The sequence below is a fragment of the Sus scrofa genome, chromosome 13, assembly GCF_000003025.6.
Source record: "Sus scrofa isolate TJ Tabasco breed Duroc chromosome 13, Sscrofa11.1, whole genome shotgun sequence".
Taxonomy (NCBI): domain Eukaryota; kingdom Metazoa; phylum Chordata; class Mammalia; order Artiodactyla; family Suidae; genus Sus; species Sus scrofa.
This window is the reverse complement of record NC_010455.5, coordinates 151800929-151819560: the sequence shown is the minus strand read 5'-3', so window position 1 is coordinate 151819560 and position 18632 is coordinate 151800929. Positions and strand designations below refer to the sequence as shown.

The 18632-nt window shown below is 38.6% G+C and overlaps 1 protein-coding gene across 26 annotated transcripts in view; it reads left to right on the top strand.

Annotated features, from left to right (window-relative positions):
* BBX (BBX, HMG-box containing) overlaps positions 1–18632 on the top strand; it is a 286716-nt gene that overhangs the window by 185531 nt on the left and 82553 nt on the right. For all 26 annotated transcript variants that reach the window (XM_021070468.1, XM_021070469.1, XM_021070466.1 and 23 more), the window contains 3 exons: positions 862–1032; positions 7450–7692; positions 18188–18383. In XM_021070468.1, the coding sequence (XP_020926127.1) occupies positions 862–1032; positions 7450–7692; positions 18188–18383 (610 nt within the window). The remainder of the gene's footprint in view (positions 1–861; positions 1033–7449; positions 7693–18187; positions 18384–18632) is intronic.

The following is an 18632-nucleotide window of genomic DNA, read 5'->3' as shown; positions in this document are numbered from 1 at the left end:
CACTGTCTCACGACGGGACCTCCAAGAAAAGCTTTTGTTAAAGCAATTGAAAAAGTAATTTAGAATTTGTGGAGATTTTGAAAAATATTGTCAGATTCATAGCCTGAATATAGCCTAGCTGTTTCAGCCAGTTGTCTTTTAGGGGAAGAAAGCCTAAAAAGAGGTAGAGAACAAAACTTTGTTACTGGGTTGTAGCACATATGTAATAAGGAGATGTAAAGGTATTTGTGATCTCCTGTGTCACAGGCGCTCATCCCACTAAATAACTTCACAAATGGATGGGGTCCTTGGAGGCAGCACATAGTTTTTGAAAAATAGTGTCATCTTATGAAATAGTTTTATTTTAAATATGAAACATTCGATTCTTGCGAAACATTTATTTTACTTAATAATACTCCAAGCTCAAATTTATCATAGTGTAGAATGTGAAGTTCATGTAAATTATTATGATAAAATAGGAGCCACTAGAGAATGTATGGAGGTGCTCTGTGTGCACCTCTGCTCCCTTGGGAGACTGTCTCTTTCCCATTCCTCTGGTGGGAAACTTTGAGAAATGCTGTTTTGAGTAAATAGGCACAGGTCATAGTAACTTACAATCATTCTAACACTATTTGGGTTTTGAGCTCTAAATTTGTAAGTAGATTTCATAAAAGGCAAATTTTGTTAGCTTGCTTTACCCCCATGAAAATTAATGTTTGATTATATACTTAGAATTCTTACTGAATCCAGGAAATACTGGAGCTGGTAGATATTTAAGTGTTAAAACTATTATCTAGTTAAAGCTAAGGAAGCTAACTAAGCTAATTTTAATCAAATTTACGTTGATTTCTCTGCTTCTCTCCTTTTTTTCCCTTACCACAGGTCACAGTAATGAAAGGCAGTAATAGAAATAAAGATCATTCAGCAGAAGGAGAAGGGGCTGGAAAACGACCAAAACGAAAGTGTCTTCAGTGGCATCCATTGCTCGCAAAAAAACTTCTTGATTTTTCAGAAGAAGAAGAAGAGGAAGACGAAGAAGAGGATATTGATAAGGTAATTCTTCTGTTTATTATGGAAGTTTTAAATTTGAGTATCCATTTCTAGAAACTGCAGTGAACATGTGTGGTGTGAAGGAGGCATTTCAAGGAGTCTCTGTTACTTGAATCCTATTTAAATACTTAATCTACATTCATATTCTGCACATTGTAATAATTTAGGCTGAAACAGATCCTTCTTTTTTTTTTCTTTTTAATGATTTTTATTTTTTCCATTATGGTTGATTTACAGTGTTCTGTCAGTTTCTACTGTACAGAAAAATGACCCAGTCACACATATATATTTACATTGTTTTTCTCACATTATCTTCCATCATGTTTCATCATAAGTGACTAGATATAGTTCCCAGTGCTGTACAGTAGGATATCGTTGCTTATCTGCTCCAAATGCAATAGTTTGCATCTATTAACTCCAGACTCCCAGTCCATCCCACTCCCTCCCCCTCCTCCTTGGCAACCACAAGTCTGTTCTCCAAGCCCATGAGTTTCTTTTCTGTGGAAAGGTTCATTTGTGCCATATATTAGATTCCAGATATAAGTGATATCGTATGGTATTTGTCTTTCTCTTTCTGACGTACTTCACTTAGTATGAGAATTTCTAGTTCCATCCATGTTGCTGCAAATGGCATTATTCTTTTTTATGGCTGAGTAGTATTCCATTGTGTATGTATGTTATGTATGTACACACACATATATATATATACACACACCACATCTTCTTAATTCATTCATCTCTGGATGGATATTTAGGTTGTTTCCGTGTCTTGGCTATTGTGAATAGTGCTGCAGTGAACAAATGGGTGCATGTATCTTTTTTAAGGAAAAGGTTTATCTGGATATATGCCTAAGAGTGGGTTTGCTGGATCATATGGTAGTTCTATATTTAGTTTTCTGATGTACCTACATACTGTTTTCCATAGCGGTTATACCAATTTAAATTTCCACCAACAGTATAGGAGGGCACCTTTTTCTTCACATCCTCTCCAGCATTTGTTATTTGTTGACTTTGAAACAGATCCTTCTTAAAGAGTATTTCTGTTAATTAACTAACCATTTGTAGGCAATATTCAAATGCAGTTAGTTCACAAAATTTGATGTGTTCACCTGGCTCCCATTCCTTGCTTCTCTGGCCTTTCTTTTCTTCCCTCTCAGCCCAACCTTGCCGCCACAGGCAGTTCCAGAGCTGTTCAGATCCTCCTGTCTGAGACCTTGAGAGTGCTTGGCTGCTGTTATCCCTCCATCCCTCTGTGGTCAGTCCTCCAACCCCCTCCTCTGGTCTCACGCTTGAGCAACCAGCTCTTGTTTAGGAAGTCACAGAACCATGCAGGTGACTTCAGAAAGACGCATGTCCCTTCAGAGCTTGGCATGGCTGGTTCCTCTTCTTCATTACTCAGGTCTCAGCATAAGGACTAACTCTATCATCTCAGGTGTCTCTCCCAACCAACTCATTCCAGTTGGAGGATTTCCTTCCTAGCACTTCTTCCTATGTGCCTTGTGTTTAGCTGTTTACAGCTGTCTTCCCAGACTAGAATATAACCTCAGTAAGAGCAGAGGTCTTGCCCCTCCTGTTCTTTTCTCCTTCCTTAAAACCTAAAGTGATGCCTGACACAGAGTAGATTTTGAATTCTTCAGGCCTTTGACATCCATTCAGTCTTTTGTTGTAGGGTTGAGTCAGCTCCCTCTTCCACTCATCTCAGCAGGAATTATAAATGTTTTTCCTGTTTCTCAAACATCTTCTCTGGATACTGTTTATGGTCTTCTCACTGTTGACCTTTTCTTCTCCGAGAAAATAGAGGCCACCAGAAATAACTCCTTCAGCTTTCTCTATTCACCTTACTCATCTTACTCCTTCTTCCTTTTTCTTTTTCCTTTCCTTTTTCAGAGGCATTGTGTTATTCTTCCTATTTGAGGAAATTGCCAAGTTGATGCATAATTTGATCTTTCTGACGCATTTGCACTTATTGATGACTTAGTTCTGGAAGCTGCCTCCTGTTTCCATGACAACGCTTACTCTTATTTCTATGCCTGCTTTCCCAGCTAACCTTGCTAGTTTTTTCTGGTTGATTCCCCTCCAGTATTCTACCCTCAAATGTTGATTTCTCTGAGCCTCTTAATTTGTATCTCCATCCTGGATCTTTCTCCTAAACTCTGGACTTGTATATCTGACTGTTTACTTGACATATACACTTAGATATCAAATCAGTCTCAATTTGAATGTGCTCAAAATTAAGCTTTCATTTTTCTCCTCCTGCGTCTTTCTTTTCTCTGTCAGTGGCAGCTCCAGCTTTCAAATTGGTCAGACCTGAAGCCTTGTCTATTTTCTTTTGCCCAAATTACGTATCTATCCATCCATCAGCAGATTCTCAGTTGTACCTTCAAAGTATGTTCTCAGTTTGACCCCTCTTGCCAACATCACTACTACTACCTTGATCCAAGCCTCTGCCAAGACTAGTGCAGATTATTGCATTCTGCCTCTCCCTGCCTCTGCACTTGCCTTTCTAGTCTCTTCTCAACAAAACCGCCAGAGAGATCCTTCCAGAATGGAAGACCAGTTGTGCTACTCTTCAGCTTCACTTAGGATGGGGAATTTGTATGCTCACCACTCTATCTCCATCACCTAGAACAGTGGCTGATCCATATCGGGTGTCCAGTAAACAGTAATTAACGGAAAGAATGAAGTCTTTGAATCCTCTTCTTGGCCCACATCCAGAGATCTCACCCCCACCCTTGGTCCTACTTCTTTATATTGGTACATCAGTTCATTTTCCTTGCTGAGACTTCCCTGCAGGATAACCACTTCATATTCAGCCTATTCAGGACTGAACCCTCTGCTCCCATTTCTCTCACTTGAGAAAACAAGTGTTCCCTGTTGTATATGAAGGAATCTTGCCACAAAGCAGGAAACACTCTTCCTTTTTCAACCTTTATATGCAGTTAGACACCAGTCACTCTTGATTCTACCTCATTAGTGAATATTGTCTCTGTTCTCAGGTCTCCATTCTCATTATTACTGCTTTCATTCAGGCCCGAATAAACTTTTAACTGGTTTCTTCTTGTTTTGTGTGCCTCCAGTTTTGCTACTGTAATTCATGCTCTACCTGATGACAGGAATTATCTTAATACAGAGCTAACACAGTCTTTCCCTTACCTGGAACCACCATGGCTCTCCATTGCCCCCAGATGTCATTCCCATGTCCTGGTCTGGGGCTACGGTGAATTTGTTGTAGAGTGTTATTTGTCCTCAAGTGAAAGGAAAATTAGTCCTGATAGGTTTTCATTTTCATTTAATTAATTTATCATATATACATATTTATTTATTGTTTACTTTTTGGTTAATTTGGATTATAATATTCGATAATAGGTAAAATTTTATTTTCATGCTCATACTTGGCAAAATAAAAAGTTGACAAACTGTGTTAGTTCCCCCAAAGATTTTTATTGGTGCATATGGTCTGAAATCATTCATTTATAGGGTTAAATGCCTTTTTTTTTAATTTAACATGACAGAGCACATTCTTCATGAATTGGCCCATACCTTTTTCTGCTACCTTAGATCCTGTTCTCATCTTTTATGTGCCAGTGCTGTTGAACTGCATATCAGTGTCTCAATAAACCATTAAGCCTTAATCTCTGTTAGTTCTCCATGACTCCACATTGACTACCCTACACACACTGATTCATATTTCAGAATTTAGCCCAGACAACATCTTTGCTAGGGACTTCCCTGTGCTCCTACCCACCCACTAGCTTCATTGTAGCACTGGTTCCTTGTTACAGTTGTTAGCCTGATTGTGTGTGTGTGTGTGTGTCTTTTTAGGGCTGAACCCTCGACATATGGAAGTTCCCAGGCTAGGGATCAAATCGGAGCTGTAGCTGCCGGCCCACGCCACAGCCACAGTCACAGCCACAGCAACTCAGGATCTGAGCCGCATCTTTGACCTACACTGCAGCTCACGGCAACGCCACATCCTTAACCCACTGAGCAAGGCCAGGGATCAAAGCTGCGTCCTCTTGGATACTAGTCAGATTCATTTCCTCTGAGCCACGATGGGAACTCCATCATCCTGCTTTTTAATTTATTTGCTTATCGATTCTCCTCTCTCGAAACAGTGAGCTCCTTGGGCCATGATCTTGTCTCACTGGCTTGAGTTTTATAATTTTTATCTGAATCAAAAGTTACTCTTTTTCTGAAGAGAAAGTATAATTACTTCCTTAACCTACGTAATACATTTTTTATGCCTGATTTTTCCATAGCTTCTCAAATAAGTTTCAGAATGTTAAATAAATTATTTACATTTGTGGAAATGCTGGATCCTTAACCCACTGTGCCACAGTGGGAACTCCCACAAATCATTGTTAATGATTGTATACATAATAAGGTCCTTCACCCCATTAATAATGCTTAATGTATTTCCAAATCTAGTAGCTATGACTTGAAGATTGTTCTATACTGCTTGGAGTTCCTGTTGTGGCACAGTGGAAACAAATCTGATTAGGAACCATGAGGTTGTGGGTTCGATCCCTGGCCTCGATCAGTGGGTTAAGGATCTGGCGTTACCGTGAGCTGTGGCATAGGTTAAAGACGCTGCTCAGATCCTGCATTGCTATGGCTGTGGCGTAGGCCGGCAGCTGTAGCTCTGATTGGACCCCTAGCGTGGGAACTTCCACATGACACAGGTGTGGCCCTAAAAAGCAAAAAAAAAAAAAGTTGTTCTCTACTACTTACGTCTGAAGATAATTGGTGGTTAATTAAATGCTTGTGCAATACTTAATTTAAATTAAAAGACATTTTAAAAATACCTAAGGAGTTCCTGTCATGGCTCAGTGGAAACGAATCTGACTAGCATGCATGAGGATGCAGGTTCTATCCCTGGCCTCTCTCAGTGGTTTAAGGATCTGGCATTGCCCTGGAGCTGTGGTATACGTTGCAGAAACGGCTTGGATCTGTCGTTGCTGTGGCTGTGATGTAGGCTGGCGGCTGCAACTCCAATTTGACCCCTAGCCTGGGAACCTCCATGTACTGTGGATGCAGCCCTAAAAAAAAAAAAAGCTAAGTGATTAAGCTGATGATTTGTTCTGGAGTGTCTGTAACAGTTGCCTAACAAATATAATGTAATAGAACCTGGTTGCCCTATAGTAGTGGTTCTCAGTGTGTGATCCTCAGACCAGTGGCATAATCTGGCAAATTGTTAGAAATACATTTCTTAAGGCCCACTCCACACCTACAGAATCAGAAACTCTGGGAATGGGCCTTAACAGTCTGTGTTTTAACAAGACCTCCAGGGATTCCAATACCCACTCATGTTTAAGAACTGCTTCTCTACTGTATAATACAGACTAACAACTACCTCGATCCTTCTTGATTTTAACTTATGGAAGAGTGATTTTAAAGAAAGAATTTCATTGAGTATTCTGGACTTCTGTTCTTGGTTGCATTGTTTCCAAGAAATATCATGGAATCATTTTAATCTTAGAAGATACTTAACAATTCTCTTATATGCTGAGATTCTGTGATCAGAGATGTGCTTTAAGAACTATAACCTGCAGCCATGTGTACAAAGTTTTGTAAGAGATTAAAAGCGGGAAGACGAGGCCATAGGCCAGAGTAGTACTCGATCAGTGGCAGTGAGAATTACACAGATGGACCGGATCAGAGCTCTGCAGAAATCCTTGAAGACCTTGAATCGAATGAAATGCTTAGTAAAAGAGAGGGTTCAAAACCGATTTTGAGAGTCTAACACTATAGCATTTCAGTGGACAAGAAAGTGTGATATTTACAAATTTGAAATTTTACCCATGGTTCTTACTTCAAATAATGTTAAATGTCTCTTTTGATTTTTTACAGTAGGAGACTCAATTTGTGATATGCATGAAACGTTAAGTAGTCTGTATTAAATTTTTATTATCTACGTGCATGTTAAACATTTTCATGTTATTAGTTGTACAAAAACACTTTCCAAAGAGGGGAGAGATAGTACTAATGTTTATGTATCTTATGTGGATATTTTTGTTAAATCTTGAGATCCATCTACCACTGAATGGGTTTACTCCTCTATTCAACAGTTAAGTATGGATATTATACCAGACATTGAGCTAGGCACTGTGTATAAGATAAGAGGGCTTTGGTCCTCCAGGAGCTCACTGTTTAGTGAGAGAAAAAAAAATGTAAGCTGTTATAATAATGTAATATATGCTGTAATAGAGACGTGCACAGGTTGCTATAGAAACTAAGCAAAAGAATACATCATAAGTTGTTCACCAACCGCAAACAGTGGTTGATGATTTTAAAAATCTTTTTCAATTTTTAAGTTGTTTAAATGGAGCTAAGGAACAATACAATTTGAAAACCAGGACTAATTGTTAAAGCAAAGTTATCCAAGATGCGTTAAACATTTGGCTTTTTTGTTGGTAATAGGTTCAGCTTCTTGGGGCTGATGGCCTAGAGCAAGATGTTGCTGAGACTGAAGATGATGAATCACCAGAACAGCGAGCCCGGAGACCAATGAATGCATTTCTCTTATTTTGCAAACGTCATCGCTCCCTTGTACGTCAAGAACACCCCAGACTTGATAACAGAGGTGCTACCAAGATACTAGCTGATTGGTGGGCTGTTCTCGATCCAAAGGAAAAGCAGAAATACACAGACATGGCCAAGGAGGTAGGTTACAGTGATGAGGTTTTATGGTGTCTGGGAGTAACCAATCCTCTAACCCCCAGTCAATATGGAATTCATGCTAAGGGTCTAGCAGTGTGAAGGTGAATCCTGAATCTAGTGTTAAGTGATAACATAAGAGCCTTGTTTCTATTCCTGAGTTTAAAGTCCATCTTGCAAATATTGGTGAGGTGCCAAAAGCAATCTTTTACCAAGTAATTTTTTCTAATTGTATATATTTCATGGATTGACATAAGCGATTGATTTTTATGAATGATCATTTATATACTGTGAATGGTTTTTATTTGTAATTTTTTTAGAACAGTTTCTTCTGCTGTCAGAGAATGCCCATGGTAAAGATGGCAATCTTGATCTAGTTCTTTTTTTTTTTTTTAAGGGCCGCACCCAGAGCACATGGAAGTTCCCAGGCTAGGGGCTGAATGGGAGCTGTAGCTGCTGGCCTATGCCACAACCAAACAATGCCGGATACTTAACCCACTGAGCGAGACCAGGGATTGAACCTGCGTCTTTGTGGATAGCAGTCAGCCTCCTTACTGCTGAGGCACAACGGGAACTCCTTGATCTAGTTCCGATGGTAAATAACTTTGTAGCCATATCTAAGTCAATCTATGGGTCTCAGCTTTTTTTTTTTTTTTAATGTGTTATTTAAATAAGGATGTTAGACCAAATTCGTATCCCTTGCAGTACTAATATTTTTTTTATTTTGTAATAAGTGCAGTTACCAAGAGATATGCTTTGACTTGTTTCTGCAGGTATTGCAGCATGAATATTTAAAACCAGTAGATGAAGGAATGGCAGGGAAACAGGATGTACTATGATGTGTGCATTCATGTAAACACTCTGTAGGCAGTAGCTGGTGAGACGTACTTCTGTGCAGTAAGGCTATTCAAGAGGTGGGGCATTCATTCCAAAACGTGACTAATGAAGTTCCCCTGTGGCTTAGCAGGTTAAGGATCCAACGATTGACTGGGGTCACTGTTGTGGGGCTCGAGTTTAATCTCTGGCCCTGAAACTTCCACATGCTAAGGGTACAGCCAAAAAAGAAAAGACTAGACGTATTCAAAAATTGTGTACTGGTCTGTTCCTAAGATAATCTTAAATTAATGTGAGTTCATTGCACATTTAAAATATATTGTGTAATGGATTCAGCAAGTAAGGGAAAAGCAAGGCAGTATCATTGCAGTTAAACTTGAAAGGAATAATTGTAACTATTTCTTTAGTGCTGCAGCTTGCAAATAATCTTGATTTATGAAAGCCTCAGCCACACGAACATTTGGTTCAGTTCTGTGGAAAGATGGACTGACATGGGACAAAGAGTTTTAAGTGAGATACTTTATAAGACATCTCAGTATGTAGAAAAGTAATTCTTTCAATTGCTGGGGTGTTACTGAGTTGTTTAGCAAGCTAACATGAAATGCAAAAATTTCTTATGCAATGTTTAGGGAAATTTGAATCCACAGTAAATGATTAATCTAGTTGTTATGTAATTAATGATCACATAAGGTTTCAGGAATTAACTATATTGTTAAGGACAGGATTTTAACTATGTAAGGCATCTAGAAAATTTAAAATCACTTTCAGTAACCTATGTGATTTTAAATGTTGCAGGAGATTTTCAGTAGCATAACAGTAATTAACAGTAAAATTCCCCATTAATAGCTGTAGATCCTTTCATGTCATGCTCATATGATAAAACAAACAATTATCTGAAACCTCATAGGGAACTGCATAAGCTTCCTGTAATTAAACTCTTGAGTTTGTTTTGGATTACTGTTTTTGGATAACATGCAGCCTGTCCCAAGTTATTGTTTGCCTTTTCTTAAATACTGCTAATTTACAAACCCAATAGGTGGCCACTTCTAGATGAAGAAACATTATTTTCATACAGGAATTCCTTTACTAATCATTTAATTAGCTTCACAGTATTTGCCATTGTGGTGAGTAATGGAATCTAAACCTGTTAAGGTATACCCCCGCCCCGCCCCACCCCGCTGCCACCTCCACACATTTTACTGCAAGTCGAGACCATAATTGGATCTTCCCACTCACAACTTGCCTTGTTTATATTTGCTCTTATGAAATGTTGTCTCAGGTCTAGTTCTAAGTGTGGAAGGTTCAGCTACTTTCAAAATCCTTACACAGTTGGTTTCTAGTCATGGGTGATACTTGTTTCAACTTATTTACCAAATGGTTTTGAAGTTACATTAATGTGCAGTGTGCCAGTGCTTTTTGTGTTAATAGTGCAGCCTTAAATGAAGTGTCACTTTAGTCAACAAAAATTTATTGGGTGACTTCAATGTACTAGATCTTGTAATTGTTAGTAATAAGTGTAGTCTTCGATCCTCAAGGTCCCCTTCCCACAGACCATCTTTTTAAAACTGTTTTTATATGTGTAACCTTTTAATTTTAAACCTCAAGTTTAAGACATGTTCTCTGTTAGGAATAAGACATAGCCTTTCACATAGTTTAGGTATGAGTGTAAATACTTATTACATGATATTTATAAATAATCTATTCTGTTATTTCCAACTGAGAAATGCTTAATTTTTTCCTTTTGTTTTTAAAGTAAACATATTTTAAAAGTAATAATTAATGCAGCTTTGAAGAGGTTTTTTTTTTTTTTTTTTTAACCTGTTAAAAACTTTCTCTGACTCTTTCCTTACCTCTGGTTATCTTCTATTAGTGCATCTGGTGAGAGGAATCACCCATTCTGGGATTTGTTTTCGGTTTCTTGGATTATTGCCCAGGACTAATTTGCATTGTTGGAAAAAATGGCTGAATGAGGGTTTCATGTTCTCTGATGAATCCCCTTAGAGTGATAATTGGTTATAGGTAATTTAAAAAATACTGTCCTAAGATTATGACCTGGGTTCCTTTCTTTTTTTGTTTGTTTGTTTGTTTGTTTGTTTGTTTGTCTTTTTGCCTTTTCTAGGGCCGCACCTACAGCACATGGAGGTTCCCAGGCTAGGGGTCTAATCAGAGCTGTAGCCACTGGCCTACACCAGAGCCACAGCAACGCGTGATCCAAGCCCTGTCTGCAACTTACACCACAGCTCATGGCAACACCGGATCCTTAACCCACTGAGCAAGGCCAGGGATTGAACCCGCAACCTCCTAGACAGATTCGTTAACCACTGAGCCACAACAGAAACTCCTGGTTCCTTTCTTAAAGTCAGCAGTATGCATGATGGTGCAGCATTGTTGACGTTCATGGGCTCCAACCTCTGACTGCCTCTTTCTTAGGAGACTTAAACAATGTTATTTTTCCTTTTAGCATCTTTATGTATGTATCGTACAGTTATACGAAACAGGTCTGCTTTTTTGATGAGGAAACTTCGACGTGTTACTTAAAATCATAATTAATTGACAGTATCGAAGATCACATATGTTGTCTTTCAGGAATAGCAGAATCAGTACAAAGAAGAGGGGAGGATCTGGAAAGTTAAGGCAATTTTGTTTTGTTTTTGACTTTCTGCCTTTTCTAGGGCCGATCCCACGGCATATGGAGGTTCCCTTTGCCAGAGCCACAGCAACATGGGATCCATGCCACATCTGTGACCTACTCCACAGCTCACAGCAATGCCAGATCCTTAACCCACTGAGCAAGGCCAGGGATCAAACACACAACCTCATGCTTCTCAGTTGGATTCGTTAACCACTGTGCCACGATGGGAACTCCAAGGCAATTCTGAATGACCTTTATCATACCCCTCTTTGTTTTTGTAGGGTCCGAGGCAGGCAGCAGAATGCATGCATTTATTGATTGATTAATTCCAGGCTTGATGTTTTATATAAGCACAAACATGTAAAGTCAGTTATGATTGTCCCCATTCTTCAGAACAGGGATCTAAGGCTCTTGGTATGTTCTTGACTAGTTTTTTTTTTTTTTTCCCAGAACTCTTGTCATTTTTTTTTCATTAAAGTGTAGTTGATTTACAGTATTGTATTAAATTCTAATATACAGCAAGGTTATTCAGTTATATATAGATTTTATTATTATTATTATTGGCTGCATTCATGGCATGTGGAAATTCTCGGGTCAGGCATTGAATCCAAGCCACAGTTGCAACCTGCACCATTGCAGTCAGTTTCTTAACCCACTGTGCTCCAGTAGGAACTCCCTATATATTCTTCTTTATATTCTTTTCTATTATGGTTTATTACAGGATATTGAATATGGTTTCCTGAGCAATACAATAGGGCCTTGTTATTTATCCATTCTATGTATAGTAGTTTGCATCTGCTAGTCCCAAACTCCCAGTCCATCCCTCCCCTGCCCGTTCCCTCCTTGGCTACCACAAGTCTGTTCCCTATGTCAGTGAGTCTGTTTCTGTTTCATAGAGAGGTTCATTGATGTCATATTTTATTTTCTTAATTTATTTTTTGGCCACACTTGAGGCATGTGGATGTTCCCACTCCAGGGATCAAACCCATGCCACAGCAATGACAGTGCTGGATCCTTAACTGCTTGGCCACCAGGGGACTCCACTGTATCACATTTTAGATTCCACATGTAGGTGATCTCATATGGTATTTGTTATTCTCTTGCTGACTTACTTGCTTAGTATGTATGATGATGATCTCCAGTTCCATCCATGTAACTGCAAGTGGCATTATTTCATTCTTTTTTATAGATGAGTAATATTCCTGTGTGTGTGTGTAGGCCACATCTTCTTTATCCATTCATCTCTTGATGGGCATTCAGGTTGTTTCCATGTCTTGGCTGTTGTAAATAATGCTGCTATAAACATTGGGGTGCATGTATCTTTTTGAGTTATACTTTTCTCCTGATATATATCCAGGAGTGGGATTGCTGAATCATATGGTAGTTCTGTTTTTAGTTCTTTGAGGAGCCTCCATACTGTTCTCCTCAGTAGCTGCACCAGTTTACATTCCCACTAGCAGTGTAGGAGGGTTCCATTTTCTTCATACCCTCTCCAGCTTTTGTTATTTGCAGACTTTTTAATGATGGCCATTCAGACTGGTGGGAGGTCCCTTATTATAGTTTTTTAGGAATCTCTGCTAGTTGACTCTAACACCCTTTTAATATATGCTGCTCACTTTAGATGGCTGAGAGATAAGAGATTTAAGTAAGTTTGGCACTACTGCTAACAGTAAATTGTCATTAGTCTTATGAGAAGAGTCCTCCTGGGTTGGGGTTGGGGTTAGGGGTTGGGTTCTTCTGCTGCCGGCAGGGTTGCTAAGAGGGCTTTGGGGGGTGGGTAGAGAGCCAGTCATTTTTTGAACTGTTTCATTCTTCATTCTTTTTATCTAGGAAAAGAATCAACAGGTTCTTGTGGTGTGCATTCAGGAGAGCATAAGTCAGGAGTTAGTTTCAATTTCTTAGTGATTTCATTCCTATAGTTAGGTTTTTAAGGTTAGAAGGGTACAGAAATGGGTAAACAGGAAAGGGGCAAAAGAGCTGCTTTCATACCTTTCATACCTTTTTAAAAGAAATTCTGAAATTTTGATTAACTGACTTTCCCCTAATTACCCAAATTTGGTAGTAAAATTGTTCTTTAATAATTTTTTTATGTGAAAATGAACTCCTGTTGCCACAGTAATCCTTGTAGCCAATTTAGGCAGCCATATATACAGCCAACTCATTTTTTCCTTTATGACTTTTTCACAAGAGAGCCTTCCCTGATCAATTATTCACATCACTTTTTGAAGTGTGGAGTTTTCATTGGAGTGACTTTATCATGAAAGTCTTGCAGGTTAATGTATAATTTAAAATATTAAAATACTTTTGTCAAAACCATAAACTTAATTCAACATTCTGCTATATAAGAGTCTAATTTTCTTTCTGTTAAAATATCTAGTAAGAATAGTTCAGATCTAAATGACAAGTTTTAAAGTTTTGTGAGGGGAAGTTCCTAAAAAAAGTGTGTTATATCTCTTTTAAAAATCAGATAATTCCTGTGTGATCTTTCCTTCAGAATTCTGGTAGTTTTTTTTTTTTTTTCTTTCTTTCTTCCATCACAGTGACATTTCACATATTGCACCAGAATCAGCTGTCTTTATTTGTATAGATGTTCCCAGGGCCCCTTATTACCAGACCTCACCATTCTCTAATCTAGTCTAATAATTGCAGGTAATACTGCTGGCCTTTTCAATACCTTCCCTTATTTTTTATTTTTTACTTTTTTTAGGGCCATCCCTGCAGCATATGGAGGTTCCCAGGCTAGGGTAAAATTGGAGCTACAGCTGCCGGCCTATACCACAGCCACAGCAACGGGGGATCCCAGCTACATCTGTGACCTATACCAAAGCTCATGGCAACGCCAGATCCTTAACCCCCTGAGTGAGGCCCGGGATCAAACCTGCAACCTCATGGTTCCTAGTTGGATTCATTTCCGCTGCACCACAGTGGGAACTCCACCCTCCCTTATTAAAAACAAATAATTAGAGAACAGTTAATGGGTATGTCTCCATTAAGATGCTTTTTAAGATCAGATTTCCATTCTTAAAAATGATCTGCAGAAGTATCTAATATTGAGACTAAGTTTTTCAAAGTTTAACATGATAGAGTATTATCTTTTGTTATATATATATTCCATTGTTATATATGAAGTTGGCAAAATACTGTGACAAAGGGTATATATTTAATACTATTACTGAGTAAGTTTTGTGTTATTATTAATGAAATGTGGTGGTGGTGGTTGGGGTTGGAGAGAAGGGAGCCAGCATTTACTGAGCACCTTATATAAGTCAGAAACTGTGCCTGTAAATAGATTCAAGTAGGTTATCTAATCATTTGGAAATTTGCGAAAAAGCTAGGAACTTAGGAGAGGAATTTTTATTGGGAGATTTTTGAAAATCACTATATTAGCAAGAGGCTAGTTACCTATGAGATAGGACCAGGAGCCTGTGATTGATGTTCTTGGAGAATTACTGAGCTTCCCCTCCCACTTCCAGCACGAAAGCCTCGCATTTGGGATCTGGCTGGGTGGACCTCTCTCTTTGGTTCTTTCAATCCTGTGATGATGGATTTTTGCCCACATGGTTGACCAGCATGCTGATAGTTTCACTCAGCTATTTGCGTCAGACTATATATAGTCTTTTATCATTTCTCCCTTATTCAGCTTTCTCTATAATCCCTTTCCTAATAACCTCATCACAACAAATGATTAAGCCTTTCTGTTGTCTCTTATAGCTGAATCAGAGTAAGTGATTGATGATGTGCCCAGTTCCAAGGACAGACATCCTTATACCCTCAGGCTGTCCCTGCCTCCACCCTCACTCGGTGCTCATACACTGCTTGTGTTGACCTGTATGCCTTTTCATGAATTTATGGCATGTCCATGTGTTAACTCTTTATTTCTTACACTCTACCCTTTTGCTCAATATGTACTTTATTATGCTAATGAATATTGTCTCAGGATTGAACACTTAACACTGAGCTTAAAAATCTGCAAGATAAATATTGTGATACCTTCACAAAGCATTGACCCTTGTAGTGAATTCTCAGTTACCATTTTCTTTATTTTTTTTAATTTTTATTTTTATTTTTTTGTCTTTTTGCCTTTTCTAGGGCCACTCCCACAGCATATGGAGGTTCCCAGGCTAGGGGTCTAATGGAGCTGTAGCCTCCAGTCTACACCAGAGCCACAGCAACGCGGGATCCGAGCTGCCTCTGCAACCTACACCACAGCTCACGGCAACGCCGGATCGTCAACCCACTGAACAAGGCCAGGGATCGAACCCGCAACCTCATGGTTCCTAGTCGGATTCGTTAACCACTGTGCCATGACGGGAACTCCCCATTTTCTTTAAAACCCACATACTCCAGGCCTTTTTTTGCCCTTTATTCTTGAACCCATAGATATCTTCCCCTTTTACAGACCCCTTGCAAAATCATTTTGCGTACCTGAGTCCAGGGGGCAGTTTATGGACTGTGTATAAAAAAGATGTAATATGTTTGAGTGCCTGGTCGTGGGTTGTAAACAATTTGAAGTCAGAAACTCTAATTTATGCTATTTCCATCCCCAATGTCTAACCAGTGTCTGTCATCTAGTCAGTCCTCACAAAGTATGAGATGGAGGTGGGTGGGTGGGTAGAAGAAGATGCTTATGGTCGGTGATTGTCACTGTTTTATGTTGTCTTCAGCACAGCTCCACCTCAAAAGTTAAAGCAAGCCTTTGTTGATACCATCGGTGCTTTAAAAAACAGTTGATGCTGGTAATAATTCATTCATAAGGATGACAGTATTGTCATCTTCATTACGCATGCTGATTTGCATCAGCATATTGCTAAGTGATTCTTAGAAAAGGACATAATACCTTACTGGGAGAGAATTTATGTAGCAGATCAACAACATTGAAGGGGAAGGGGTGACACCTAAGCACAGAAGAAATGTGAATGCTAGTGACATCTGTCTAGCATCTTTCACAGTTGGGACTTTTTTCTTAAAAAACACCAAAAATACCCCCCCCCCAAATTTTCTTGTGAATTTCTTGTGACAAATGCATTAATTTGTTTGATAGTCTTCTGTTACTTTATAGAGTGGTGTCCTTTGTTCAAATGACTGCTCGTCTGACAGACCCAGTTCATGTGCTTTTTGGTGGGACAAAATAATGATGCATGTGACTGCTACTTTCATTTCCATCTCACCCTATCATTTGTCACTTTCCACCTCTAGACAGCAGGCAAGGCCATTTGTCTCAGCTTAATGTGTAAATCCCCCATGAGTGCACTGGGATAGAGTATCTCTTACATTACATTGATAGGTCCAAATTTATCCTGTTATGTGATGGCAAATTCTAGTTTGGAGCTGACCTTGTATCTCATTTTAATGATTTTTGTAAGAAGTAGGACTGTATCTTAACTGTTTTTTTATAGTTACCTTCCTTCTACATGTACCTATATGTCAATATGAAGATGCACAGTTATTAGTAAAAAAAAAAAAAAAAAAAAAGAGAGAGAGAGGAGCTTATTCAGAAAGTCTGAATTAAGGATAATTCTTTAGGGATAATACTAAACCACTGATTGCTAACATTGCATTATGTTATTTGTAGTACAATTTTCATGTGTATAATTTAAAGTGAAGTGGTACAAAAAGTTTGCTAGTTGTATTACATATACTTTTCTTACACTAAGGATAAAGGAACTTTTTTTTTAAAAAAAATGGGTTAGATAAAAAAAGTTACTTGGAGTTCATACTAAATTTTACACACAGATTGACCATTTTAAAAGGCAGGTTTATGGGATTGAAAGAATTGTATTAATAATAAAGTACCCAGCAGTAATAATATAGAATCATTGAAGAATACATGAAAAATACATTTTATCAGATGACATAACTTTTGCCAGTATATAATGAATAGCCATAAATATATTTTATTTTATTGTCAGGAAAGGGAAAAGAAGTGGCAGAGCTGGGAGAAAGGGAGAAAATCCACAGGGGAAAAAAAAACAAAAAGAAGATACTAACAGTGAAGGCTGAAACCTCCAAGTTAAGACATACAATTTGTGATGGATTCATTGTAGCATCACACATCACATCTCTCTGCACATTCACTTTTGAGATTGCATGGGCTCATTACAAACCCCTGGAATGTTGTCAGGTGCAGTTACGCTCTGTAGACGGAATTGAGGCTGAGAGAGTTCAACTTCTTAATGCAGCTGGCTACTAGCAGAGGTGGGTTTTGAACCCAGGTCATAAATTCTGCATCTAGTACTCTTTCTTCTACTTGGCCCTGCATCTTTAAATAACTAAAAAGTTATGCATCATTTGTCCTACACTGTTCCCCTTCTCCCATTTTTGATCTTGGTTCCTTTATCCCACTGCTGATTGCTTTGCTCTGTTAGGTTTGCCTGCATTTGCCTGTACATTAAAGTACAGAATGAATTTTTAACATACTTACAAATTAAGCAGTGAGCAGAATCTCATTGGCCCTGGTGTTGACTCACATTTTGTAATGTGTCCCTGATACCTACTTTGAAATAGGTGCTGCTTTATGCACCACAGTTTGCAGTAACCCGAGGCATTGGTGTCATTGTTCTCAGTTTATGGAAACTAAGACTAAAGCCCAGAGAGGGGAGGTTTTCTTGTCCATCCTTGGTAACAACTGTAGCCCTAAATGGAAATGCTAGGGTTTGAAATCTGAGGGTTTTTTGTTGTTGTTTTGTTGTTGTTGTTGTTGTTTGGTTTTGTTTGTCTCAAGCCCTTGGGTCTTTCCATTACAAATAACTCCTTTTCTCCATTAAGGTCAGGTAACTTTTTGGATACTTAAAAAAAAAAAAAAAAAAAAAAGAGGGTTAAAAGATACAAAATGTGTTGCCTCTATACCCTCATCCTACAAAGCCCTGTGCTGAGATTGTCATTCGTCTATAAGGAAAGACACAGAAGTTACTGAAAGAAGTTTTTTTTTTTTTTCCCTCCATTCATCATCCACATGGGGGTGGGTAAGGTAAAAGCTATTAGAACTTTTTCAAACTATATGTTAACTAAACTGTGTTACCTGTTCTTTATTTATAGTATAAAGATGCATTTATGAAAGCAAATCCTGGCTACAAATGGTGTCCTACCACAAACAAGCCTGTCAAATCCCCAACACCCACTGTCAATCCACGAAAGAAACTGTGGGCCTTCCCATCCGACTCTTCAAGAGACTTGCCAAGCCCCAAGAAAACAAAGACTGAAGAAATGCCTCAGCTTAACTTTGGAATGGCCGGTGAGTTTAGACAGTTTTTACCTGTTCTTTAAGAACAGGGCAGTTCATTTAGGCAGTGTTTTTGACAGATAATACAGGGAAAGAGATAGAAAGAAGCCCAATTTATGACCAATAGAAAGCAATGGCAAATATGTAGCATAGCTTAAAGCTTCGAAGTATGACATACATGGAATGTGTATATATAATTAAAGAAAGGAGGTATGGACCAAGTGATAGAGTCATTATAAATATATGTGGGTTCCTGACATT